This window comes from Periophthalmus magnuspinnatus, chromosome 23, assembly GCF_009829125.3.
Source record: "Periophthalmus magnuspinnatus isolate fPerMag1 chromosome 23, fPerMag1.2.pri, whole genome shotgun sequence".
Classification (NCBI taxonomy): domain Eukaryota; kingdom Metazoa; phylum Chordata; class Actinopteri; order Gobiiformes; family Gobiidae; genus Periophthalmus; species Periophthalmus magnuspinnatus.
This window is the reverse complement of record NC_047148.1, coordinates 169,497-197,001: the sequence shown is the minus strand read 5'-3', so window position 1 is coordinate 197,001 and position 27,505 is coordinate 169,497. Positions and strand designations below refer to the sequence as shown.

General features: G+C 43.7%; 1 protein-coding gene across 1 annotated transcript in view; it reads left to right on the top strand.

Moving 5' to 3' along the window:
* The window catches only part of LOC117391365 (transmembrane channel-like protein 2-A), a 58,821-nt gene that overhangs the window by 19,679 nt on the left and 11,637 nt on the right, over window positions 1-27,505 (top strand). Inside the window, exons 11-16 of the mRNA XM_033989153.2 lie at window positions 10,079-10,267; window positions 11,978-12,157; window positions 12,559-12,717; window positions 13,721-13,849; window positions 19,208-19,275; window positions 22,171-22,410. Of these exons, the coding sequence (XP_033845044.1) occupies window positions 10,079-10,267; window positions 11,978-12,157; window positions 12,559-12,717; window positions 13,721-13,849; window positions 19,208-19,275; window positions 22,171-22,410 (965 nt within the window). The remainder of the gene's footprint in view (window positions 1-10,078; window positions 10,268-11,977; window positions 12,158-12,558; window positions 12,718-13,720; window positions 13,850-19,207; window positions 19,276-22,170; window positions 22,411-27,505) is intronic.

Below are 27,505 nucleotides of genomic sequence, written 5' to 3'. Positions count from 1 at the left end.
AGTTTCTCCAGAGAGGAAACCGGGCGCTCCACCCTCGTTACAGGTAAACCTTTATCAGCCAGATCTGACGCAGCCTCCTCTACTGAATCATATATCTTCGTCTCATCCTTCAGGAAGACCTTAAGTCGAGCTGGATACAGCGTTTGAAATCTTATGCTGCTTGCTTTAAGATCCCTCCTGATCTCTCCATATTCCTTTCTTCTTGCCAAAACATCTGGCGCGTAGTCATGATCCAGGTTGATTTTGCTCCCCTTCCATGTGAAGCCTTTCCTTTGCCAGGCCGCTCTGAGCACTTCGTCTTTGATCCGGTAACTTTGGAATCTGATGATTATAGATCTGGGCTGGCTGTCCACCGGGGGTCGCGGCGCCAAGGCTCGATGCGCTCTCTCGATTAGCAAATCTTTAGTAGTTGGGAGATCCAGGTTTTCACGCAGCAACTGCTCCACAAACGGGATAACTGATAGAGCCGTGGACCCCTCAGCCCCCTCCGGGACACAGTAAATTCTTATGTTCTTCCTACGGGAGCGTCCCTCTAAGTCAGATACTTTTAGTTGAAGTTGTACTTGTTGCTTCACTAATTCAGTAATGATGTCCTCCGCCGCCTGCACACGATCATCGATAGTTACAAACTTTTGCTCTACTTCGTCCAATCTCACATTTGTCTGTGCAATATCTTGTTTTAAGTCGCCAAATAGTTTTTTATTCTCCTCTCGCATCTGTCTAATTTCCTTCAGGATTAATGACAGTTTATCCTCGCCGCCGGCCTCACCGCTGCCTTCATCTTGGCTAACAGAGTTAGCGTCTTCATCTTCAAAGTTTTTCTCATGTATTGGAGCGTTCCTCCTTTGACTTTTGTTGGATGTCATTTTCTTCCCCTTTTAACACATTCCTAGTGTGGCAGAACATGCTTAATAAGTTCGTTTAGGGGATTTTTTTAATCAATTTGTCGCTGCGGACTTTTCACGCTGCCATCACTGGTGGTGACCCGGAAGCGATCCTTTTTGAAAAATTTTGTATTTTCATGTGCAAAAAAGTGAATTTTTCAAAATGACTCAATAGCGCCACCTCAAAAATCAAAATGTATTAATGTTATGAGAGATCTTTTTCACCGTAAACAAATGAAATTTGGTACAACTGTAGAACGTGACAAGACAAGTAAAAAATTATATTATGACCCCACCCTAAACCCTACAGGAAGTCGGCCATTGTGGGCTTAACCCAATTTTTTCAACATTTTAACCCTCACATTTGAATTTTTGTCCCTCAGATTTTCATTCAAGAAACTTGCAAATTTTTCAAAATGAACTAGACCCATGTGGGATTATTGGCTATTCTGTTTGATGTTTGTACATCATAAAATGTGGGTGTGGCCAGTCTGCAAAGAAAAAAGCTATTTTTAAAAATTGTGATTATCTCACACATGCAGTGTCCTATTTCCCGGAATTAATATACATTTAGTTTAAAATAATATGCAATTTACATTGATCAGCGCCCCCTTGAACTTTTGAACTGGACCAAAAAAAATTACTTTCTCATAAAAATGTTAAATTCAGCATGGACATCTGGCTTGACAACCTGAACAAAAAAGCCAACGAGAACATACCTCTATATGCAACCATGTTACCATGGCAACATAATAAATGTGTCATTGAAATACGTGGGGTTCAGAGTACTGGACTTTGTTGTAGACTAAATAGATGCTCTACACTAATTCAACTATGGCCTAAAATTCAAGATTGGCGAATAATTTTGTATTTTCATGTGCTAAAAAATTTATGTTTCAAAATGACTCAATAGCGCCACCTGAAAAATCAAAAGACATTACGGCAATGAGAGACCTTTTTCATTGTAGAGAAATTAAATTTGGTAAAAACACAGCACATGTCAAGACAAGTAAAAAATTATATTATGACCCCACCCTAAACCCTACAGGGTGTTGCCCATTGTGGACAGAACTCTCACATTTCAATTTTTTACACTGTGAATTTTTATTCAAGAAACTTGCAAATTCATTCAGTTCAAAATCGTCCACAGAGCTCATTTGTCTAAGGTTAAACTAGCACGTTTCTACCATGATGTGGACCCAACTTGCGGAAAATGTAGCAGCGCACCTGGCACACTGTTGCACATGTACTGGTCTTGTCCAGTGATAGTTAATTTCTGGCATTCTGTTTTTCAGACTATGTCTGAAGTCCTGCAGTATTAAATTAAACCTGATCCACTCTGTGCCATCTTCGGAGTGGCCCGGGACCCTTTTTTACCAAACTCCAAACTGAAGGTTCTGATTTTCGCACTCTTTATCGCTAGACGAGTAATCTTATTGAAGTGAAAAGACACGACATCTCCCTCCCATGCACAATGGATAAAAGACATAATGTTCCATATGGATTTAGAAAAAATTAGATATACTGTTCGCGGATCAGGAACAAAATTTTATAAACTATGGCGCCCTTTCTTAGATTATTTTGAGAAACCTTCAACTATCGCAGCAGAGTAGCCCCCCCCCCTCCCCATTGTAATTTTTATTCTACTATAATTAATTATTTATTACATTAGTTATTTTTATTATTATTGTTATTATCACTGTTGTTGTTATTTCTTAATACTATCACATGTATGCCTTATTTAGGGTTGTGTTGTGTTTTTTGTTTTTTTTTTGCAGCTGGCCTGTAGTTTTGTTGTTTTATGTGTATGGGTGGGGTTATTTGTTAAATATTGGGAAAAAAAAGAACATGTTTTAATAACAAGTATTGTGCACTTCATTGTACCTTTTGGCAGTTTAATAAAAAGACCTTTGAAAGAAGAAACTTGCAAATTGGACAAAATGGACTAGATCCATGTGGGATTAGAGGCTCCTCCGACGGCTCCTCTGGGATGTAAACAGTCCGTCCTGTGACCAAACATCCATCAACGACCACAACCCCTGAAAAACAAACTTCTATGAGCACATCTAAAGTTTGAAGTAACAGTACTGGAGTATACAGTTTTGGTTACTCTTCCCACTGTGAGGAAGTCTATAAGCAGAGATGTGTAGTACTCAGTTACATTTTACTTTTTGAACAACCGTATTTTTACTCCTATTTAAGTAATATTTAGTTTGAAGTAACAGTCAACAAGTGACAAAAGCTTTATGTTAACAATACGAAATGATCTGAACATTTGTGTTTCTTGCACCGCTCCTTCAGTAGTAGTTTCCCCAAATACTTATTAGTATAAATACTCTTTACTACTTAATAAGATTAAGAATAACCCAAGAAATGTGTTATACAATTTGTGGCCAACTCTAACCAATTTGCACCAACATCAAGTGACAGCAACATTTGACTCACAGTTACCTAATAACTATGAGAGTTAAACAGAATATATTTAATATTTTGTACATAAATTAAATGTCTAAATGTAGGTAAAGTATAGTAAAAAAGTAAAGTCATCTGACCTGGGACATGCTGAGATCTGAAGTGGTTGAACTTGAGGCCCATGGAGTTCAAGATCCACTGAAAAACAAACGAAGAATTAGCTGATTAGCTTGATGCTATTAGCTAGTTAGCTTAGCTTAGCTTCTCTCTCCAAGTGCAGAGAGAAAATGGCAGAAAATCAGAATGTAAGGCCTTATATATGCAACTATTAGCAACCATGGAATGTATCTGGTTACCATGACAGCGGTTAGCTTGTTTTGATTTAATTTTAGGTTTGTTGTTATGGTTTTACATTGTGAAAAGAGCGCTAAACATTGTCAATTCTCTACTCACGTGCAGGTCACTATATAAGCTCAGGGACTTCTGCTGGTGTATTTTTGCCTTATGCTCATTATATGCATGGTTTTCTGTATTTTTTGCTAAACAAATGACAATATATTCCCTTCTTTATTGTTAACATGTATCAAATTTGTTAAAAGTAGAGACACCTGACCCATAACCCACATTGAGTCTAAAACAGGCCTATCACAATTATTATGATGCCACTTATGTTGAATAAATAGACGCCTCACCAGCCCTGCACCTATGACTTTTCCCACTGTGAGGAAGTCTATAAGCAGAGATGTGTAGTACTCAGTTACATTTTACTTTTTGAACAACCGTCTCTTTACTCAAACTTAATATTTAGTTTTAAGTGACTTTCAACAAGTGACACTTAATATAATATTAATATAAATACTTTTTGCTACTTGACAATTTTTTTGGGGTTATTTTTAATCTTATTAGTACAATTTGTGGCTAACTCTACCGAATTTGCACGGACATCAAGGGAGCAACATTTGACTCTCACAGTTGGCTAATAACTACTAGCGTTAAGCAGAATATATTTAATATTTTGAACCTAAATTAAATGTCTAAATGTAGGTAAAGTATAGTAAAAAGTAAAGTCATCCGACCTGGGACATGCTGAGAGCTGAAGTGGTTGAACTTGAGGAAATAGAACATGTCAAGACAAGTAAAAAATTATATTATGTCCCCACCCTAAACCCTACAGGAAGTCATCCATTGTGGCTTGAACCTCTCACATTTAAATTTTTTATGCCGTGGATTTTCATTCAAGAAACTTGCAAATTGGTCAAAATGAACTAGATCCATGTGGGATTATAGGTTACTCTTTTGGATTTTGCTAAATCATAAAATGTGGGTGTGGCCAGCCTGCAAATAAAAAAGACGTTTTTTTAAGTTTTAAATGGCCTGTAACTTAAACATGCAGTGTCCTATTTCCTGGCATTAATATATGTTTTGTTCAAAATCTTGTTCTGAATGCAATGATATACAATTTGCATAGGTCAGACATTATATTGCTCCACAGCGCCCCCTTGAACTTTTGAATAGGGCTAAAAAAAATTACTTTGTCACAAACATTTGAAATTCAGCATGGACATCTGGCTTCACAAACTGAACAAAAAAGCCAAAGAGAACATACCTGTATCTGCAACCATGTTACCGTGGTAATAAATGTGTCATTGAAATACATGGGGTTCAGAGTACTGGACTTTATTGTAGACTAAATAGATGCTCTACGCTAATCAAATTATGGCCTAAAATTCAAGATTGGTGAATAATTTTGTATTTTCATGTGAAACACAATTAATGTTGCAAAATGACTCAATAGCGCCACCTCAAAAATCAAAATACATTACAGCAATGAGAGACCTTTTTCATCGCAGGCAAATGAAATTTGGTACAAACATAGAACATGACAAGGCAAGTAAAAAATTATATTATGACCCCACCCTAAACCCTACAGGAAGTCGGCCATTGTGGGCGGAACCCCATTTTTCTTCAAAATTTTAACTCTCTCGTTTGAATTTTATACACCATTGATTTTCATTGAAGAAACTTGTAAATTGGTCAAAATGAACTAGACCCATGTGGGATTATAGGCTACTGTTTTGGATTTTGCTAAGTCATAAAATCTTGGTGTGGCCAAAATGCAAACAAAAATGGCGTTTAGTATTTACTTGCACTTACCTCAAACATGCTGTGCCCTGTAAACTGGCATTAATATACATTTTGGTTACACTGTTGATCTGAACCTAATGATATACAATTTACATAGCTGAGACAATCCATTGCTCCACAGCGCCCCCTTGTAATTGTGAATGGGATCCAAAAAATTTTACGACATTTCTTCATTTCTGACATTTCTCATTGACGTACATGGGTTTTTTGTTAACTGGGATGAAAAAAATGACTTTGTCATAAACTATTGAAATTTGCTACACATGAAAATGTCAGAAATGCTGTCATTGGAATGAATGGAGTAGTATAACTCAGCCGCTGATTTTGGGGGGAGGGGCAAAGTAAGCGGGAACGAGAGACAAGAACTCCATGGTGGCATGTACCTGTCATGATGCCTGCATTGTCTGTCTCCGTGTGTGCTCTCCCCCTCCCCTATCTGTCTGAATCCGGAGCTGGGCGGAGTTCCTACTCCTCCCGTGCGCACCTGGAGTGTATTAGCACAATCATCACCACCTGCTGTCGAGTATATGAAGGCTCGGCAGATGACACTCGGAGCCAGACCGTCCGCGTGTAAACATTCCTGCTCCCTCGTTCGCTCCAGCTCCAGTATAGTCCACCCCTCATCTTCGCCTCCTGTCCTGTGTTGGTCTCCGGCCTGCTTCTCGTCTCCTGCCCTGGTCCTCGCTCTCTGGATTACTCCTGCCCGGTTCCCCCTGGTCTCGTCTCCGGTCCTGTCTCGCTCCGGCTCTGGTTGTCTCCGTGTCTGCTCCAGACTACCCCCGCTTGGCTTGCTCTGTTCCTGAGTCCGATCCTGTCTTTGCTTGGTCCTGGTGTTCCCCGTCTCTGCTCAACACTCCGCACACCTGGTTCGCCTCCTGTGTGTTTAATGAACTATTGACTCATATTATTTCACAAACTGTTAATAAACACTGTAAAATTGCCCCGAGTCTGCATTCCTTGGTCCGCTCCTGCACCTGCCGTTACGACAGTGCCCCGCGGTCGCAAGGGGTAGCGAGGGCCTTTATCACTGCTTGCAGTTTCTATTATTATTATTATTATTATTATTATTATTATTATTATTATTATTATTCCTTTCCGTCAAGTAAAGCACTCCTGAGGGAAAGAACAATTGCTCAAAAACTCAGCAAAAATATCTAAACCTCATACTTTAATTAACTTAGGGTTTTGATTTGACAGACTCCAAACTGAGGCAGCATCATCAGGATATATCTGGGGTCAAAAGTTGTTAATAGAATTTACATAAGCCTCAGGATGTGGTTATGATGAGTTCTTAATGATGCGGCCATTTTGAAAGCTTCAAAATCCCTGTAACTCTTGCAAAAATTGTCGGATCTGGACAAACCCATTGTGGCGTTTGTGTATTTTGATGAACTGAACATAGTGATGTGTGAATTAAACTTGTATAATTTAAAATGTCTCTCTAGTGCACTCTGCAATTTTAAAATGCGGCCAAAAAATTGAGTCTAAACAAAAGGCCAATAAAGACCACGTCCAAACTATATTCACATTTACATGGCCACATCCCATGGTGTGGTCATAATAAGCTCTCTATGAAGCGGTCATTTTGAAAGGATAAAAATCCCCTGCACAGTTTTAATGGGGCAGAAATTTTGATATTGATGTATACTATAGCTTTCATGTGACCCTAAGCAAAAAGTCTATGGGGACCACACTGTGGCCATGTCCCAATTCAATAAATACTCACTTCGTCAGGTGCATTTAAGGGCACTTACAGCAATTTTGGCCATGAACGAAACCTGCATCTGAACACACTTCGTGCACTTCTATATCCCATCATTCGCCTTGTGTGACTTCTTCTACAGGAGAAACAAGGTGTATTTTCTTAAAGTTTTGTAATACTAGCTACAACTGGAGAAAAAAATAATCTTGAATGTTATATTTGCTTATTGATATTCAAAGGGAAAGTTTAATTCCTTACTTCATTCAATATAAACAGAAATAAATGCCTGCGACGACAACACCTCGACTCTTCTATTAAATAATAAAGAAGTAAAAATAAAACTAATTATTTCAGTGTCCATTTTACACCTTAGGTCATGAGTCAACAGCTGTATGGTTCATTAGTCAGCAGCCATAGGGCTCATTAGTAAGCAGCTGTCATAGTTGCTTGGCAATGTAACATAAGCAACGCAACGTAAGCTATATAATGTAACATAAACTACATGACTCTGTGGTGTAGATCTGCCCCATTTCGGCATGATGGCAGCTAGACATAGGAGTCCCCTTCGCAGGCCAGGTCATTCGAAGGGTACTTCAAAGGGTGCTTCAAATTGAGACACATCGACCGTGTCCCAATTCGCCCACCTGGCCTTAGAATCACCATTGGAAGGGCGGTTCGAAGGGCAGTTACGTAATTTCCGGCGTGACAAGGGCTGTCCCATTTCAATTCACCCTACTCAATGCACCCGACAAACCTGCCCTTCCCTTTCCACCGTTTCCATGGAGATCGGACATAACCGAAGCGTGCATTCGTGCACACTTCATGCACTTCTATATCCCATCATGCACCGCGGCTACGCAAAAAAGAGAAGAAAATGGAGTCCGTTGCGCAATATACGTTCAAATGTTCGTACTGGTTTACCTCATCTACAACAGAGCAACATGAAACTGTTAAATCTGAATAAAGATCTGTACAGTGTGTTTGATGAATAAAAAGGAGGAGAGTTACATGGAATAAAGGAATGTGGAGTTATTGCTAGACAATAAGAGACATTATTATCATAAAAAATTATTACTGCAATAAGAATAATGTAAGAATGCTCGTTTCTATTGTAAGCATCAAAGACCAAGAGACTGAAACATAAAGTCATAAGGTTTAATGAGTTGCACACAGGTAACAATGAAGCAACGGACTCTCAGGAAAGGACAGAACAGAGTCCTGAGATGGGCACAAAATCTTCATGAGTTCCGGTACATTCCATACATCTGCGCCCCCTCATGGACACGTGTTATTTACTTTCGTGTTAGTAAATCAAGACACTAGCTTGATGTAGCGCTGCACTGCTAGAAAATACCTTATAATAATCAGATGAAAAGAACTGGCACGGCATAGAAGGGAAACAGCGCCCTCTACTGTTATTAAAGTGGTGTAGCCACTGGACAAAATACCGAACCATTAAACTGCAATATCCCACTATATGTACAACTAATCAGTGTCTCTGGTTTATAGACTATGAATGTGAAAATGATATTGTTACCTCTGTCTCTGTTATTACGTTTTCACAAGGTTTATTTTGTTTAAGTTATGAAGTAGCTACAACTGAGAAAACCTCGAACGTTATAATTGCCTATTGATATTCAATCTAAACAGAAAGAAACGGCTGTGACGACGACATCTTGACTTTTTTTCTATTAAATAATAAATCATTAAAAATAACGTACGTAATGTACGTATTGTACGTTCAAAGACAGAGGTGGAAGTGCGGTCTGTGGTGTGGGCCTGTCCCACTTCAGCAAGATGGAGGCTACACTGAGGAGGGCAGATTCTCGACCGGAACCTTGAAACTACACTTTTGAAGAGTACTTCAAAAGGACCCTTCAAGGGTGCATTTGGCGAATTGGGACATAGCCAACCTCTAACAGTGATGTGAAGGCAGCCATGTTGAATCTAATTATAGATGTCCAAAATCCATCACTCATACTTTAACAAACATGCTCTAGGGTTTTATACCATAGACTCCAAACTGAGGCAGCATCATTGGGACATATCTGCTGTCAAAAGTTGTTAAAATAATTTACGTAAGTATCAAAGAGTTGTCATAATGAGCTCTTAACAAAATGGCCATTTTGAAAACATAAAAAAATTCCTGTAACTTTTGTAAACATTGTCGGATTCAGACAAACCCACTGTAACGTTTGTGTATTTTGCTGAGCTAGACAAAATGATGTGTGGATTAAAATTCTGTCTCTAAAAATGGTTCTCCAGCACCCCCTCCAAATTTACAATGGCCGTACAGAGTTATTTCCAATATCCATTCATCTTCTTCCACTTATCCGGGGCTGAGTCGCAGGGGGCAGCAGTCTAAGCAGGGACTGCCAGACTTCCCTCACTCAAGACACGTCCTCCAGCTCCTCCAGTGGGACCCCAAGACATTTCTAAACAAGCCGGGAGACATAGTCCCTCCAGTGGGCCCTGGGTCTTCCCCAGGGCCTCCTTCTGGTGGAACATGCCTGGAGGTGTCCAAGAGGCATCCTGAATGCCCGAGCCACCTCAGCTGGCTCCTCTCGACCTGGAGGAGCAGTGGCTCTACTCTAAACTCTTCCTGTGTGATCAAGCTCCTCACCCTATCTTTAAGGGGTGCCCAGTCACCCTACAGAGGAAACTCAACAGTGTAACAGTGTAGATGGTTACACTGTAAAAGGTTATACTGTTATAGATGGTTACACTGCTGTATATGGTCACACTGTTGTAGATGGTTACATTGCTGTAGATGGTCACAATTTTGTAGATGTTACACTGTTGTAGATGGTTACACAGCTGCAAAATTTTACACTGTTGTAGATAGTTTCACTGTAGATGGTTATACAGCTGTTGATGATTGCACTGTTGTAGATGCTGTGGATATTTCTGCTCTGACAAAGCTTTGTGACGTTAGGAGTCCATCGTGGATGAGCAGGAGAACCAGAAGGATGAGAACATCCACCTGCGACGCTTCCTGCGGGTGCTGGCTAACTTCCTGATCACCTGCAGTCTGGGCGGCAGTGGCTACCTCATTTACTTTGTGGTCAAACGCTCACAAGAGTTTGCCAACAGGGACGACCTCAGCTGGTATGAGAAGAATGAGGTATGCTACTACTATTAATTTTCCCTAATAATACATTATACTACAACTATTACTGCCTCTAATACTACCTGGTTAAGAGTTTGCAAACAGGGACAGCCTCAGCTGGTGCGAGACGAATGAGGTATGCTCTAATAGTGCTTTAAGTGGGCCGGGATGCACTGGTACTCAGTGCCATCACTTCTAAAAATACTTCTCTTGATCAACACCACTTATTTGATCGGTCAGTACTTTCTGTCCCATGGCTAACAATACCAGTACTCTGCACAGAGCTGACCCTCTGAACGCGTCTTTCTATGATCTGAGCAGCATGTCCTGTTCTCCACTTTCATTGGCTGCTCTTACATACTTCTGTGTCTCTGCTTGGATCTTGTTTCACAAGTCCTAGTTTTTTTCTTTGGTTATGTTTTCATAAGCTTGAGCTTGATTGGTAACCTGTAGAAAGTAGGTGTGAATAAATTACATCAGCTCTGGACACAGAAATGAAGCAGAATCCTGACAGAACAGGACCTTACACAATGATACTGAGGAGTGGCATGCGCAGCAGAACACCAGTAAATCTTTGTTAACACATGGCTATTTGATGACAACAGACATGTGAAATGTTCAAATGTGACTATCGTCAATAAAATCACTTTTCTATCAGACTAACAGTGTGAGCTGACGTTCAGCATTCATCTGTTTAAGCTAAAGTTTGAGTAACGTACAGAGACATGTTTCTCTTAAAGGTAAAGCTGAATTTCATAATTTTTTTTACGGTTTAATGAATAGGAGTAGGTCTAGTCGTGTCCATTGTTATGACCAGGATTACTCTAATATCTGACTATAGCGCTGCTGTCACTTCTCTGCTCATACCCTTTGCTGCTGTGAGCCTCTCCTCACTGTGTCCCTCTGCTGCTGTGAGCCTCTCCTCACTGTGTCCCTCTGCTGCTGTGAGCCTCTCCTCACTGTGTCCCTCTGCTGCCATAAACCCTCTCCTCACTGTGTCCCTCTGCTGCCATAAACCCTCTTCATTGTCTCCTATAGAGGTGCAGTTTGGACAGTAAATGTGTGATTATGTTGAGGTTGTTGATTTGATCCGGTGCAGAGTTTTAGGGTAGTACTCTCCAAAGTTAGGCCCCAGAATGAAGCTACATAATGTTTAAATGCAATAGTGTTGTAACGACTGACAGGGGGCCAAAGATACAGAACTCGGGGAACAGTTTAACAAGGTTTATTTACAGGTTGAAATGTGCAACTGAAGGTAGATTGATCAGATAGTTGAGAGCGGGGTTGTTTGCAGTAGTCCTTGACTAGATCGTGGGCATCGAGGTCAGAGACGAGGTAAGCCGTACCAGTAGAGGTGAGCAGGGTTGGATGGTGTGAGGTTCGTACCAGTCATGGAGACAGGGTCGGAGACAGAGGAGCTGAGCGGGCCCAGGGAGCGGGATCTGATGAGGAGCAAAAACATCCAACTTAGAAAAGAGTAGCAAATGCACAAACATGAGACTGAGCCAAGCAGAGCTGCACCACTGTGGATATGTGGACAATCCGGCACTGAGTGTCAGGTCCTGGCTCCCTTTGTCCTCCCCAGGTGCAGCTTGATTACCAATTTGTTGCAAGTATGCATGGGAGGAGCCCAAATCTCTGCTGATATATGAGTCCTGTATTGTTGCTGTGTGAGTTTGGAGGGTATCAAGTCTGATACATCATTGTTACTGCTATCTGTTTCAGTTGGAGCTGATAATGTCTCTGCTGGGCCTGGTGTGCCCTCCTCTGTTTGAGACCATCGCAGAGCTGGAAGACTACCACCCCAGGATCGCCCTCAAGTGGCAGCTTGGGCGCATCTTTGCGCTGTTCCTGGGAAACCTCTACACCTTCCTGTTTGCTCTATTTGATGAGGTCAACACCAAGGTACTGTGTGCACCCTCCAGAGACCAAGACCAGAGGCTTCTACAACTGAGTCTGCAGTGAGGACTGTTTATGGCGGGGCCAGCACCAAGTATATCAGGGGCCTATGACAGGTTCTGATGGGATATAGAAATATAGTCATTTAAAAGCAAATTTTAATGCGATACATATTCTAATGTTAAACATGTACAGTTATGTGAGTTTTTATTTGTAGTCAAAAAGAAACATTGGGCTTGAGCTGGTTAGCTGCTCAAAGAAGGCAGTTTAAACACTGTAATGATCAGAATGAGTCCTCTGCAGGTGTGTGAACTTTGAAAACTAAGAAGAGCTCTTCTGCTGTCTTTTTCTTAATCTCCGTTATGCTATTTGGATCCTCATTTCTCTTGTCTTTGTGCTCTGCTCAGCTGGAGGAGGAGCAGTCAATAAAGAACCAGTCCATCTGGGCCATGAAGGAGTACTATGCCAACTTCTCCCGCCTGATGAATGACTCTGAGGCCACGCCCCCTCCCATGGACCCTGCTGATGTTATTAGGGGCCCCTGCTGGGAGACTGCGGTTGGCATTGTGAGCAGACATTTATGTCATGTAACATTACACATGTAGTCAATGGCTAACACACTGAAAATATGATCATTATCTGATTTCATGTAAACAGTTACATCCGATTAGGGATGGGATAATATTAAAATTTAGACTCAGGATTATTTTGACCAAAATAATTGTGATTAATGATATTATCACGACACTTATTAAACCAAAGTTTACAGTTTTTAAAAAAGTCAGTAAAACATCAATCACTGTGAATTTTGGATTATTGAACACACCTGAATATAGACAGCACCAGCAAAATTTTAAAAGAAAATACATTTTGTACTTATATAAGCCTCAAACTAATGTGACAATGACAAAAATGAAAGAAAACGATAAATGAAGAGTACTTTTTCTTCCAAACAGACAAAAAATCCACAAATCAACTGACCCATGACATCTCCATGTCTTTTTTATGATCGGATTTTTGTGTGTGCATGTAAACACGGACCAATAATCAGTAGTGCTATATGCTTGTAGTTGATTAATTGGTTGATGGAGTCTTTGTCGACCACATTTATTTGCATGAACTCCTGCGCCGGTGGAGCCTTGTGAGTGCAGTTTGGGTCAGATCATAATAGTTTTTGCCACACCCTCTTTTTAGTTAACTAATTGATCAACAGGACATCTCTTTAGTCGACCAAGAATTTCTTTACTTAACGACAGCCCTAAAAATCAGATACAATAATTGAGTTATCAGATTATTCTAGTTTTGTACAAAGCCATGTAGATCATCCACCCACTGTGTCAGCCAGGATCACTTCATGGTTAGATTATGGCTGGTGAGAGTATGGTATAAGGATTCATCTATGAGATGTGAGTCCTGGTGAGTCCCTGGTCTCGCACCTGTCAACTCTCACACAGGACTCCATGTTCTGGTGATGGGTGGGAGTTTGGTATAAGGATGAGCCTTTTACATTGCAAGTCCAGGGCCTGGTCTGGCCTCTCTCGCACAGGGCTCCATGTGCTTCTGTTTCAGGAATTTGTGAAGCTGACCGTTTCAGACATACAGGTGACCTACCTGACCATCCTGATTGGAGACTTCGCCCGCGCCGTCATTGTGCGCTTCCTCAACTACTGTTGGTGCTGGGACCTGGAAGCTGGCTTTGTATGTGCACACTCACAAGCAACTAGTACAGTGGGTACGGAAAGTATTCAGACCCCCTTAAATTTTTCATTCTTTGGTATATTGCAGCTATTTGGTCAAATCATTTAAGTTCATTTTTTCCTCATTAATGTACACAGAACACCCCATATTGACAGAAAAACACAAAATTGTTGACATTTTTGCAGAATTATTAAAAAAGAAAAACTGAAATATCACACAGCCATAAGTATTCAGACCCTTTGCTCAGTATTTAGTAGAAGCACCTTTTGAGCTAATACAGCCATGAGTCTTTTTGGGAATGATGCAACAAGTTTTCACATCCAGACAACCATTTTCAGGTCTTCCCAGAGATGCTCAATTGGGTCAGGGCTCTGGCTGGGCCATTCAAGAACAATCACAGAGTTGTCTTGAAGCCACTCCTTTGTTATTTTAGCTGTGTGCTTAGGGTCTTTGTCTTGTTGGAAGGTGAACCTTCGGCCCAGTCTGAGGTCCTGAGCTTTCCTTCGATTGCAACCAGTTGTCCTGTCCCTGCAAAAAAAAAAAAAAAAAAAAAAAAAAAAAAAAAAACACAGCATGATGTTGCCACCACCATGCTTCACTGTTGGGACTGTATTGGACAGGTGATGAGCAGCGCCTGGTTTTCTCCACACATACTGCAAAGAATTAAGGCAAAAAAGTTCTATCTTTGTCTCATCAGACCAGAGAATCTTATTGCTCACCATCTTGGAGTCCTTCAGGTGTTTTTTAACAAACTCCACGTGGGCTTTCATGTTTCTTGCACTGAGGAGAGGCTTCCATCTGGCTACTCTGCCATAAAGCCCCGGCTGGTGGAGGGCTGCGGTGATGTTTGACTTTCTAGAACTTTCTCCCATCTCCTGACTGCATCTCTGGAGCTCAGCCACAGTGATCTTTAGGTTCACACAACCATTTCTCCCAGCAAGGGATTCTGCAGCATCACCACCTCCCGCAGAAAACAAGTCAGCAGCACCACCACCTTCCCAAGTGAAGGATGCATCTCCAGCGTCACTTACCCCAGGGCCCTTGTCACAGGCCTTGAACCTGTCTGTGACAGCCCCAACAGAGGTTTCAGTCCCAGCAGCACCCACATCACCTCCCCTGCCCACAGATCAGCCCTGGGTCCCCTTTGCTACATCTACCCACTCTACCCCCTAGTGACTCCTCACTCTCTTTCTCCTCCCCAGCTTCACCTATGGCCCTTCTCAATCATCTAGAAAGTCTCATCAGATCAGGAATTAAGATGGCTCCCCTCACAACTAATATAGTGCGATCAAGAGTTCTGGCATCAACTATGCTGAACTCTTCCCAGTACCCACCTATCCCCCCTCACCTGGCCCCTCACCCAAACTCTCCCCTGCTCCACCTCCTCGGCCCTCACCTGGTCCCTCATCCAAACTACCCCCAGCTCCGCCTCCTTGGCCCTCAACTGGTCCCTCACCCATTCTCCTCCCTGCTCCACCTCCTCCACCTTCACCTGGTCCCTTACCCAAACTTCCCCCAGCTCGCCCTTCCCTGTCCTCCCCCAGAGCTGTTATCACCAAGAGCTAGAACACACAGGGCCTCTGCTGTCTCAGGACATACAGTCATGATAAAAATAATATCATGCTGAGGCCCTGTGATGGAGCTATATCTACAGTTACACCACATAGGCTGATTAACAGAAGGGCAGTTAGACTGTCCAATCAGAGACATTTAGTTCACATTCCCTGTAAGACGATAACATCCAGTCCTACCGAAACTAATCTGAAACTTGCTGTGCTCAATGTTATATCTTTATGTAACAAGTCATTTTTAATTAATGATTTTATTTCTTCTTTTAATCTTGATTTTATGTTTTTAACTGAAACAAGGCTCAACAAAAACACAGGTAATGCAATTCTAGTAGAATCAACTCCACCCAACTTCAAATTTGAATCTGAAACACAAGTAAACAAAAAGGGTGTAGGTGTGTATGCATTTTTTTAGCGATAATCTGGTTACTCACAGGTTGTCATTTGGGATGTTTTCATCTTTTGAGTATGTTTCATTTAAAATGGAGCTAAAACAATCCCCCTCCATACTCTTCTTAGTCATATACAACCCCCCCCCCGCCCCGTCTGAGCTTTATTGGTGATTTTACTTAGATGCTTTCAGTCGTATGCACTGACTTTGATGGTTTAGTCATTACAGGTGATTTTAATGTACATGTGGATAATGTGTTTGACAGAAACGCCAAAGAGCTCAGTTTTGTCCTTGAAACCTTTGGTCTGACTCAGCATGTCAGCGAGCCCACCCACAACAGAGGACACACTCTGGACCTGCTCATCACAAAAGGAGTAAATATTTCAAATGTCAATGTGGTGGATGTTGCTTTGTCTGATCATTTCTGTGTCTTCTTTGACCTGTCTGTTATTCCCAAACCAGCAGCTGGTCCTGCAGTTGTTCGAAGGAGACACATAAATGATAACACATGTGCACTGTTCATGGAAATGATGCACTTTGAAAGTCCCCATGTTCTAATGTTGATGATTTGTTGAACTCTGTGACTTTGAGTGTTTTGAATGTTCACCATTGTCCTGATGAAGATTAAAATGGTTAAAGATAAGCAGAAAGCGCCATGGAGGAATGATGACTTGGTCTGGGCACAGAAAAAGTGTGTCGGAGGGCCGAGCGGGAATGGACGGGTCAAAGCTCCAGGTTCATTATGAGATTTACAGAGAAAATATGTATATGCACAACCACAGTTTATGTAGAAAAAGGCAAAGGTATTTTTCTGACATTATCGGAAGTTGTAGTAACAACTCTCATGTCCTGTTTGCAACAGTAAACAGATTAACAAACCTCCTAACTCCGCTGCTGTTAGAACTAATTTCCACATTTAATTACAATGAGTTTGCAGTATTCTTTAATGATAAGGTTGCTGTCACAAGGAGTGGTGACAGCAAACTGTGCACAACAGTTTGCTGTCACCACTCACTTGCATAGTTAACATGTCACCTCAATCTGGAACATTCGAAAAACCTTTGAAAACCGTGGTTATTAAGCCTCTCCTAAAGAAGAGCAGTCTTGATGCCACAATATTGAACAATTATCGACTAATGTCTAATCTACCATTTCCAGTCAGGTTTTAGACCCCGCCACAGCACTGAGACTGCTCTTATCAAGATGACAAATGACATCCACCTGAACACTGATGCAGGCAAAGTCTCAGTGTTGATCCTGTTAGATCTGAGTGCTGCCTTTGACACTGTGGATCATGGGATCCTCTTACAGAGACTAGAGGACTGGGTGAGCATCTCTGGTACGGCACTAAACTGGTTCAAGTCCTTTTTAGAAAACAGGGAGTACTTTGTTGAAATTGGAAAATGTATATCAGATAAAATGTCCCTGACCTGTGGGGTACCCCAGGGTTCAGCCTGGGACCCCTGTTGTTCAATCTCTACATGCTGCCGTTAGGCCAGTTAATACGTAGCAATAATGTGTCTTACCACAACTCTGCAGATGACACTCAGATCTATATCTCACTGCAGCAGGTGAATATGGACCAGTGGATTCACTCTGCCACCGCATCCAACAGTAGATGCAGAACAGTTTTCTCCAGCTAAACTCAGACAACACTGAAGTTCAATTCAATTCATTTTATTTTTGTAACGCCCAAAATTACAACAACAGTTGTCTCGAAGGGCGTTCATGTTTTGGTTGATGGGAGAAACCGGAGTACCCGGAGGAAACCCATCCAGACACGGGGAGAAGCATGCAAAACTCCACACAGAAAGGCCTGGGCGACCCGGGGATCGAACCAAACCTTCTTGCTGTGAGGCATGAGTGTTGCCACTCAGCCACCGTGCTGCCTACACACACCACCATGCTGCCTACACACAAGTCATCATCTTTGGCCCACGGAAAGATAGACAAATTGTTAGCAGTCACCTCCAGTCTCTCTCTCTAAAACCTTCAAATCAGGCTAGAAATCTAGGGGTAATAATGGACTCAGACTTGAACTTTAACAGCCACATCAAATCAATAACATCTGCACCTAAAAAAATTGCAAAATTCAAAGGTAAACTGTCAAAACCAGACTTGGAGAGACTTATCCATGTATTTGTCTCCAGTAGGTGCTGCTTGAGTTCTGACTAGAAACCAGGAAGTACTTCACACATGTGTCCTGTGCTCAGGTCTCTGCACTGGCTTCCTGTAGCTCAGAGAATAGACTTTAAAGCAGCTCTGCTTGTGTACAAGTCTCTCCATGGCCTAGCACCAAAGTACATCTCGGACATGTTAGTGCCACATGAACCATCTCACACTCTGAGGACTTCAGGGACAGGCCTCTTGTTGGTTAGTCAGGACTAAACATGGGGAATCAACGTTTCAGTTTTATGCAGCTAAAACCTGGAACAGTCTTCCCGATGATGTGAGACAGGCCTCTACTTTGACAATGTTTAAATCCAGGCTCAAAACAGTTCTGTTTAGCTGTGCAAACGACTGAAAGGTTTTTATTCTGCACTCTTCTGTTTTAATGTAAATTTTATGATGATTATTTGTGATTATTTATGTTTTGATTTGTGTTTTTAATGTCCTTATTATTCTGTAAAGCACTTTGAATTACTTTGCGTAGGAATTGTGCTATACAAATAAACTTGCCTTCATCTTTACCTCTCTCACCAAGGCTCTTCTCCCACAATTGGCCAGTTTGATCGGACAGCCAGCTCTAGGAAAGGTTCTGGTTGTCCTCCGTCCTCCATTTATGGATTGTGGAGGCCACTGTGCTCTTAGGAATGTTAACTGCAGCAGACCTTTTTTGTAACCTTGGCCAGATCTGTGCCTTGCCACAATTCTGTCTTTGAGCTCTTCAGACAGTTCCTTTGACCTCATGATTGTCATTTGCTCTGACCTGCACTGCGGCCTTCCTAATCAAGTCCAATCAGTATAATCAAACACAGTTGAACTCCAGTGAAGGTGTAGAACCATCTCAAGGATGATCAAAAGAAATGGACAGCACCCGAGTTAAATATATGAGGGACACAGCAAAGGGTCTGAAAACTTATGGCTGTGTGATATTTCATTTTTATTTTATTTTATTTTTATTTTTTTATAAATCTGCAAAAATGTTAACAATTTTGTGTTTCTCTGTCAGTATGGGGTGCTGTACATTAATGAGGCAAAAAATGAACTTGAATGATTTTAGCAAATGGCTGGAATATAAAAAAGAGTGAAAAATTTAAGGGGGTCTGAGTACTTTCTGTACCCTCTGCATATTGACAAGTAAAGGCCCTGTATACTGCATTAGTCAGTCAGCAGGTTATGATTGGCTGCTTGAGTAGTAGTGAGGAGGAGAGACTGCAATGTTGTATTCTTTTTCAGCCCTCGTATGGAGAGTTTGACATTAGTGGGAATGTGCTGGGTCTCGTCTTCAACCAGGGAATGATCTGGTGAGCCCCACCTCCTCCATGTTCAATTGATTGTCTATCTTAACCTGTCTGCCCTCCCCATCTTACCTGTCTAGTGCCTTGCTCAGACTGCACCTGGTCCAACTGTGACTCCAGTGTCAGTCCAGCTTTGTTATGGTGTGAAACACACTCCATTTGCACCGCTGTGCTGTTGCAGTCTCCACCTTTCAAGCTGCATGTGATGAAACCATCTGTTAATGCCATAACTATTCATTTATTTAGGGAAAAAGCTGCTGCCAGCTCTGCTGCAGAAACCCCGCTGGCGCTCTCGAGTTTCTCCATGCAGATCTCCTCTAGAGCAGTGATGTTTTGGGGCTGTCGCTGGGCAACAAGGAATTTCAACTCCCTCCAAAGATTTTCTATGGGGCTAAGATCTGGAGACTGGCCACTCCAGGACCTTGAAATGCTTCTTACGAAGCCACTCCTTCGTTGCCCAGGTGGTGTGTTTGGGATCATTGTCATGCTGAAAGACCCAGCCACATTTCATCTTCAGTGCCCTTGCTGATAGAAGGAGGTTTTCATTAAAAATCTCACGATTCATGGCCGCATTCATTCTTTCCTTTACACGGATCAGTCATCTTGGTCTTTTTGCAGAAAACAGCCCCAAAGCATGATGTTTCCCCCTCCATGCTTCCCATTAGGTATGATGTTCTTTGGATACAACTTAGCATTCTTTCTCCTCCAAACACAAGTTGAGTTTTTACTAAAAAGTTCTATTTTCGGTTTCATCTGACCATATGACATTCTCCCAATCCTCTTCTGGATCATCCATGCTTACCTATTGAAGGTTCAGTCCTGCCAACCTTGTGTCCTTTGACACCTCTTTGGTCTTGGCCATAGTGGAGTTTGGAGTCTGACTGTTTGAGATTGTGGACAGGTGTCTTTTATACTGATAATGAGTTCAAACAGGTGCCATTAATACAGGTAAAAAGTGGAGGACAGAGGAGCCTCTTAAAGAAGACATTACAGGTCTGTGAGAGGCAGAAATCTTGCTTGTTTGTAGGTGTCCAAATTCTTATTTGTCATAACATCTGACAGGAGGGACCAAAAAGACAGAACTCAGGGAAAGGTTTAACAGTGTTTATTTACAGGAGTGCAAGTGCAAAAATGACAGTAGATCAATCGTGAGTCGGGAGCGGGGTGTTTGCTGTGGTCCAAGAGCAGAGTGTGAGTAGCAGAGACTGAGATGGCACGAACAGTACTGGTAGAGAAGAGCAGGGTTGGAGGCGGCAGAGCTGAGCGGGTCCAGGGAATGGGATCTGGTCAGGAGCAAAAGTATCCAGTTTAGCAAAGTCAAAAAGAGAAAAAACATGAACTGAGCCAAGCAGGGAGAACCACAGAGATACGCGGACGATCTGGCTCTGAGTGTAAGGTCCTGGCTCCTCTTATCCTTCCCAGGTGCAGATTAGCTCCAGGTGTGCATGGGAGGAGCCAAGATCTCCACCCCAGTTCCAGGCTCAGCCACAGAAGGAAGGGGAAAAAGAACAAAAAAGGGGCAGGACAGCTAGGGATTGTGACATTATTTTACTAAGGAATTTACCAATGAATTCATTAAAAATCCTACAATATGATTTCCTGGATTCTTCCCTCCATTCTGTCTCTCACAATGGAACTGTACCTATGATGAAAATTACAAACCTCTCTCATCTTTTTAAGTGGGTACAGCCCCACTGTACTTAGAATTTTTCTGGACCAGAGCTACACCATATGCAGTCTGACCCCTCACTAACCCTTTTCTTGCTTGTCTGTCCTCTCCCACCCTCCCTTCTGACCTCTTACCTTCCTCACCTCTTTGTTGCTTCCTCTTCACCTGTCCCTCTCTCATCCATTTGTCCCACCTTCCTCACAAGTCTGTCCCCTCCCTCAACTGTTTCCCTCTCCTCACCTGTCTTCCCCCTCTATTTTCATCTCCTCACATGCCCCCTCCCTTACCTGTTTGCCCCTCTCCTCTTCTGTTTCCCTCTCCTCCTGTGTCTCCCTGTCCTCACCTGTCTGTCCTCTCCCTCCTCTGTTTGCCTTTCGTCCCCTGGCTCATGTGTCCATGTCGGGTTGCTCAGCTGTGGCTGTGGTATTCTGTGTTCATCTGCCGTTACCTGACAATGTCTGTCTTCCTGTCACCTGATCTGCCTGTGTGAAAGCTTATCACATTATAGAGCCCATTTGAGTGTGACCACTAACTGGCCCATTACACACTGGTCTCACACAGGGCTAGAGCTTGTTCAGAAGAAGGGGAAGGAAACATGAACCTTCTCCCTCATAACTTGTCTACAGCATCTGCTGAACTTTTATGACAACAGTATTTTGAAATTTTTTCTGTAGTAGTACATTTCTTGTAACATTTTGAACCACTGCTTTTCTTTTATACCGATTACAACTTGATTAATTTAATTGTGTAGGCAAGGCAAACAACAACAAACAACAATCTACATATTCTCTGAGCTCTGGCCAATCAGAGCAAGCTATGCAGAGCTGTTATGTGAGTTTGTAGAAAGACAGGAACAGAATCAGAGATGAGACAGCCCTGCACAGGGGCTAGTAAAAATAAAGCTTACTTTGTATGGATTAGGAGGATTCAACACACATTGTTTTAAGCGCTACGTTTTGTAAAAAAAAAACAAAAAAAAAAAAACATTTTAAAGATCAGTCAGTCACTTTCCAGTGCAGACTGTTCCTGAGGGCCACCAGTTCTCCATACTCCATGGTACATGTAAACACAACTGTCTGTGTGTTTGTATGTGTATGCATGTGCTGCAGGATGGGAGCCTTCTTCACCCCTGGTCTCCACTTCATACCCCATAAAATTAAACCTACAGTAACTTTGTGTGTCTGTGCTTGTCTCTATGTGCATGTGTCTGGGCACGTGTGCGCGCACTGCAGGATGGGAGCCTTCTTTGCCCCTGGTCTTGTGGGCATCAACGTTCTGCGCCTGCTCACCTCCATGTACTACCAGTGCTGGGCTGTCATGGCCACCAACGTCCCCCACGAGAGAGTCTTCAAGGCATCCAAGTCCAACAACTTCTACATGGGTCTGCTGCTGCTCATCCTGTTCCTTAGCCTGCTGCCTGTGGTCTACACCATTATGACCATGCCCCCCTCCTTTGACTGTGGACCTTTCAGGTCAGATGATGGCATTGAATATAAAATCAGGTGGATCTGTGTTTGACTCATCCTCCAGCAGGTTAAAAGTGTCAGGAGTATTGAGGAAACCACAGTACAGTGCCAGAGGACCTGTGTGCAGATTTAAGCCTGGATCTTTATCAGGAGAACCTCAACAGGAACTGTCTGTGTGGGAATGTGTTTCTGTATTGTAATAGCTCAGGTGAAATGTTTTCCCGGTAACCTGAAGGTTTGTCGTCCAGCCCTAGCTTTGTATGCTACTGTTGTGTCCTTGTGCTCCTCATTCAATGTGTGAAAGTATAACTGTTAATGGTCAGAAAGAGTTTGTACAGCCATATCTCTGTTGGCGAGGGCATCTGTGACACCCAACACCAGCGACTGACAGACTAAAGTGGATGAATAACATAATCCTTTAAAGCACTTATCAGGGCACGAGTACAAATGTGCAAAGAGGGCGAGTCAGCGACTCATCTGCGTCACACAAGTGCTATTGTAATTGTACAATTTGAAGGAAAATGGCGAAAATCTACATTTCTGTGATAAATGTAATGACATGCAAATCAAGGCTCTATCTATTAAGATAGCTCTATAGTGCCCCCTTCAAATTCTATTTTTAAAAATTCATAAAAGCTAATCTATTTGTGTGGACTTGTGAAAGAATTTACAGAGAGGCTCTTCATAATGTGGAACAATGTTACAAAGTCCCATCATTCTAACTTTTATCATTTAGGTGTAAACAATGAAAAAAAAAAAAAATTATTATCATCACGGCCCGAGCACGAATGTGTGAGGACGGCGAGTCAGTGACTTGTCCTATTGAAATTGTTACATTTTGAGGAAAATTGCAATAACTAATGTCTGATATTGAAAATTAGAGTTCAGTGAGCTCTAATTTTGAGTGAAGACCCTGAGAAAAAATATTGAAAGACAGCTCAGTAGTGCCACGTCAAAAATCAGTTTACATTGCACCAATGGGAACTTAGAAAAATGTAATCATAGACAAATGAAACTTAGCATCAAAAATAGGTCAACTCAGAACATGTAAAAAATGATATGGACCCACTCTAAACCCTTCATGGAAATCACTCTGTTGTAACACTGGTGTAGGGTGGACCAAAGAGGTGCAGACGGGCAGATTTACAGTGTTTATTTACAGTTTGTGCAATATCAAACAAGAGTTTATTAATCCGACAAGGAGCGCGGAGCAGGGCGCGAGCCAGAGCCCAGGGATGCGTCACGGAGAGCAGAGACAGGAACAGGGAACAGCCAGGACTGGAGTGAGGACAGGACTGGGAACGGAGCCAGAGAGGTGTGGACGGGCTTAACCTGGGACACATGAAAGGTAGGATGGAGACGGGGGTAGTTGCAGCTGTATGGTGGGATCTTCGTGACTTTGAATGGCCCAAGAAAACGGGGGGACAGTTTACAGGAGTCTGTCTTGAGTGGTATGGTCCTGGAAGATAGCCACACCATTTGAACGGGCTGGTTTTCGGGGGCTGGAATGCGGTGCCGAGTTGCCGCCGCCTTGGTACGTGCCCCTGCTCGTAGAAGTGCGGTCCTGGTCTTCTTCCATACTCTGCGGCAGCGCTGAAGGTGATGCTGGACAGAGGGAACTGCCAGATCCCTCTCCTCTGTCGGGAAAAGTGGGGGCTGATATCCGAGGGAGGCCTGGAACGGTGACATGCCTGTGGACGAGCTCACCAGAGAATTGTGAGCATACTTGATCCAGGGTAGGAAGGAGCTCCAGGCCGCGGGGTTGGAGGAGACCACGCACCGAAGAGCTGACTCAAGGTCCTGGTTCGCCTGTTTGGTCTGCCCATTGGACTGAGGATGGAAACCGGAAATGAGACTGACCGTGGCCCCAAGACCCTCACAGAAGGCGCGTCACTCCTGGGATGTGAATTGGGTGCCTTGGTCGGAAACAATGTCGACGGGGACTCCATGGAGATGGAAAACCTGAGGGGTGAGTTGGTCAGTGGTTTCTTTGGCTGTCAGGAGCTTGGGAAGAGTGATGAAATGGGCGGCTTTGGAGAAGCGGTCAACCACTGTGAGGATTACCGTGTTACCCTGGGACGAAGGGAGGCCAGTGACAAAGTCCACCGCCACATGAGACCAAGGCTGCCTCGGAACTGGAAGAGGGAGAAGAAGTCCAGAGGGTGGTGAATGGGAGGCCTTAGCCCGGGTACATACCTGGCAAGCAGAGGTGTAAGCTCGAGTATCCCTGTCCATAGTGGGCCACCAGAAGTGCCGCTTCAGAAGGGAGAGAGACTCATTGGCCCCGGGATGGCAGGCGAATTTGGAACAGTGGACCCACTCGAGAACCTGAGAACGGACAGAGTTAGGGACGAACAGTTTGCCAGGTGGACCATTACCTGGATCAGGTTCGTGGGTTTGGGCCTCCCAGACCAGGTTTTCAACCTCCCAATGCACAGCAGCCACGACACAGGAGGAGGGGATGATGGTTTCAGGGGAGACAGAGTTTTCTTCTTGGTTAAACTGTCGAGACAGAGCATCAGGTTTGACATTTCAGGATCCGGGACGGTAAGTAAGGGTGAAATTAAAACGACTAAAGAACAGGGACCAGCGGGCTTGGAATTAAGGCATTTAGCGGATTGGATGTACGCAAGATTCTTGTGATCTGTCCAGACCAAAAACGGTAGCTCTGCCCCCTCAAGCCAGTGGCGCCACTCCTCTAAAGCAAGTTTGACCACTAGGAGCTCACGATCCCCCACATCATAGTTAACCTCTGCTGGAGACTGACGGCGGGAGAAAAAGGCACAGGGAAAAAGGCGATTGTGGGGGTCAAACCTCTGGGATAGGACAGCTCCCACCCCCGTGTCTGAAGCATCCACTTCTACAATAAATTGGTGTGAGGGGTCAGGCTGGTGAAGGATGGGGGTGGAGGTGAACAGGGTTTTTAATTTGTCAATTAAATGCTTCAGGGGACCAGGAGAATGGTAATGAGGGAGAAGTAAATTTAGTGAGGGGGAGATGACTCGACTGAAATCTTGGATGAACTGTCTATAGAAGTTAGCGAAACCAATGAATCACTGGAGTTGCTTGCGGTTGGCGGGAACCGGCCAACCAGTAACGGCCTAGATCTTTTCCGGGTCCGCCTTCACCTGGCCCCGCCCCACAATGAAACCTCAGCGTGGAATTCACATTTCTCTGCCTTAATGTACAGTTTGTTCTCCAGAAGGTGTTGAAGAACCTGACAAACGTGGTGCTGATGTTCCTGCGGAGACTTAGAGAAGATCAAGATATCGTCAAGGTAAACAAATACAAAACGATTCAAGAAATCACGAAGCATGTCATTAATTAGAGCCTGGAAAACTGCAGGGGCATTAGTAAGGCCAAAGGGCATGACCAGGTATTCGAAGTGGCCGAGGGGGGTCTTAAAAGCAGTCTTCCACTCATCCCCCTCTCTTATGCGTACAAGGTGATAAGCATTCCGTAGGACAAGCTTGGAAAATATAGTGGCTCCATGGAGGGGAGTGAAGGCGGAGTCAAGGAGCGGAAGAGGATATTTGTAATGTTGTTTAGACCCCTGTAATCAATGCAGGGATGCAACGACTTGTCCTTCTTGGCTACAAAGAAGAAGCCAGCGCCCACCGGAGAGGAAGACGGTCGAATAATACCGGCGGCCAGGGAATCTCTTATATACTCCTCCATAGTCTCACGTTCGGGCTTGGACAGGTTATATAACCGGCTAGAAGGTAAAGAAGCACCAGGCAGGAGATCTATAGCGCAGCCGTACGAGCGGTGAGGTGGCAATGAAAGAGCCCGACTCTTGCTGAATACCTCCTGGAGGTCATGGTACTCCGCCGGAACAGATGAGAGGGGGACGGGGCTGACAGACAATGGGCCACCAGCCCGACACCTTTCCCCGGGTCCAATCAAAAACAGGATTATGCGACTGTAACCATGGGTAACCCAGAACCAGTGGAGACGAGGGGGTCGAGAGGACATGGAAGCGTTGAGTCTCACGATGGTTACCCGATAAAACAAGCGTGATAGGTTCCGTGACGTGTGTCACACGGGCAAGAAATCGTCCATTAAGAGTCTGGGCATTGAGGGGGTGTTCCAGGGCCTCCAGCGTAATTCCAAGCTGTTCCGCTAATTGTGCATCGATAAAATCCTCTTCAGCCCCAGAATCGACAAGGGGTAAAACGGGTAAAGTATCTGAGTAGCGTTCAGCTGAAGTCTATTATTCTTCTCCGGGATATGAGACTGACCCACCAGTACTCCTAGTGCTACTGGTGGGCGCCCCCAGACGGCGATAAATTGTCCCCGTTCGCCGCAGTAGAGACACTCCCCCGCCAGGCAGCAATGCTGTCGACGCTCCTCGGCGGGTAAGCGGGTATGGTCAAGCTGCATCGGCTCCTCCGGGGCAGGGGAGAGGCACGTGTCTCGTGCCGGACAGCGCGCCTGTAGCCGGTTATCAATCCGGTTAGCCAAGGTAATAAGAGACCTCAAATCAGGGGGCTCCTCCCGGGAAACCAACTCGTCCTTCAAATGTTCGTTTAATCCTCTTAAAAAGGTGGCTCGTAGCGCACTGTCAGTCCAGTCTACATCCTCAGCATACGTCCAGAATTCAATAGTGTAGTCTGCTACGGACCTAAGCCCTTGGGCGAGATTTAACAGGCGGGAGGCTGCATCCACCTGGTAGTGCGGATGACCAAAGACCAGTTTAAAAGCAGACACAAAGCTTTCAAAGTTCAAATTGTCCACTGGAGAGCCCTTCCCCGAAGTAGTCCACAGATGTACCGTGTCTTAGTGGCATCTGAATCGAAACGGGCAGGGCACTGCTGGAACAAGAACATGCACTGAAAAAAAAAGCCCCGACATAAGCCGGGTTGACCTGAGCAGGGGTCGGGATCCGTGCCCCTCGACTCCGGAGGGCGCGGTGGCGCCGCGGCCCCGATGGTGGAGGCAGTGGTGAGTGGAGCCGGGGGCGAGGCAGCGAGCAGAGCAGCGACTTGACTTGTAAGCTGGGGCACTTGTTGAGTCAGAGTCTGGTTACAATCTAAAAGCATCCAGATGGATTGACCGTGCTGCCCAATAATCACTCCATGGTGGGAAAAGGCTTGGTGCA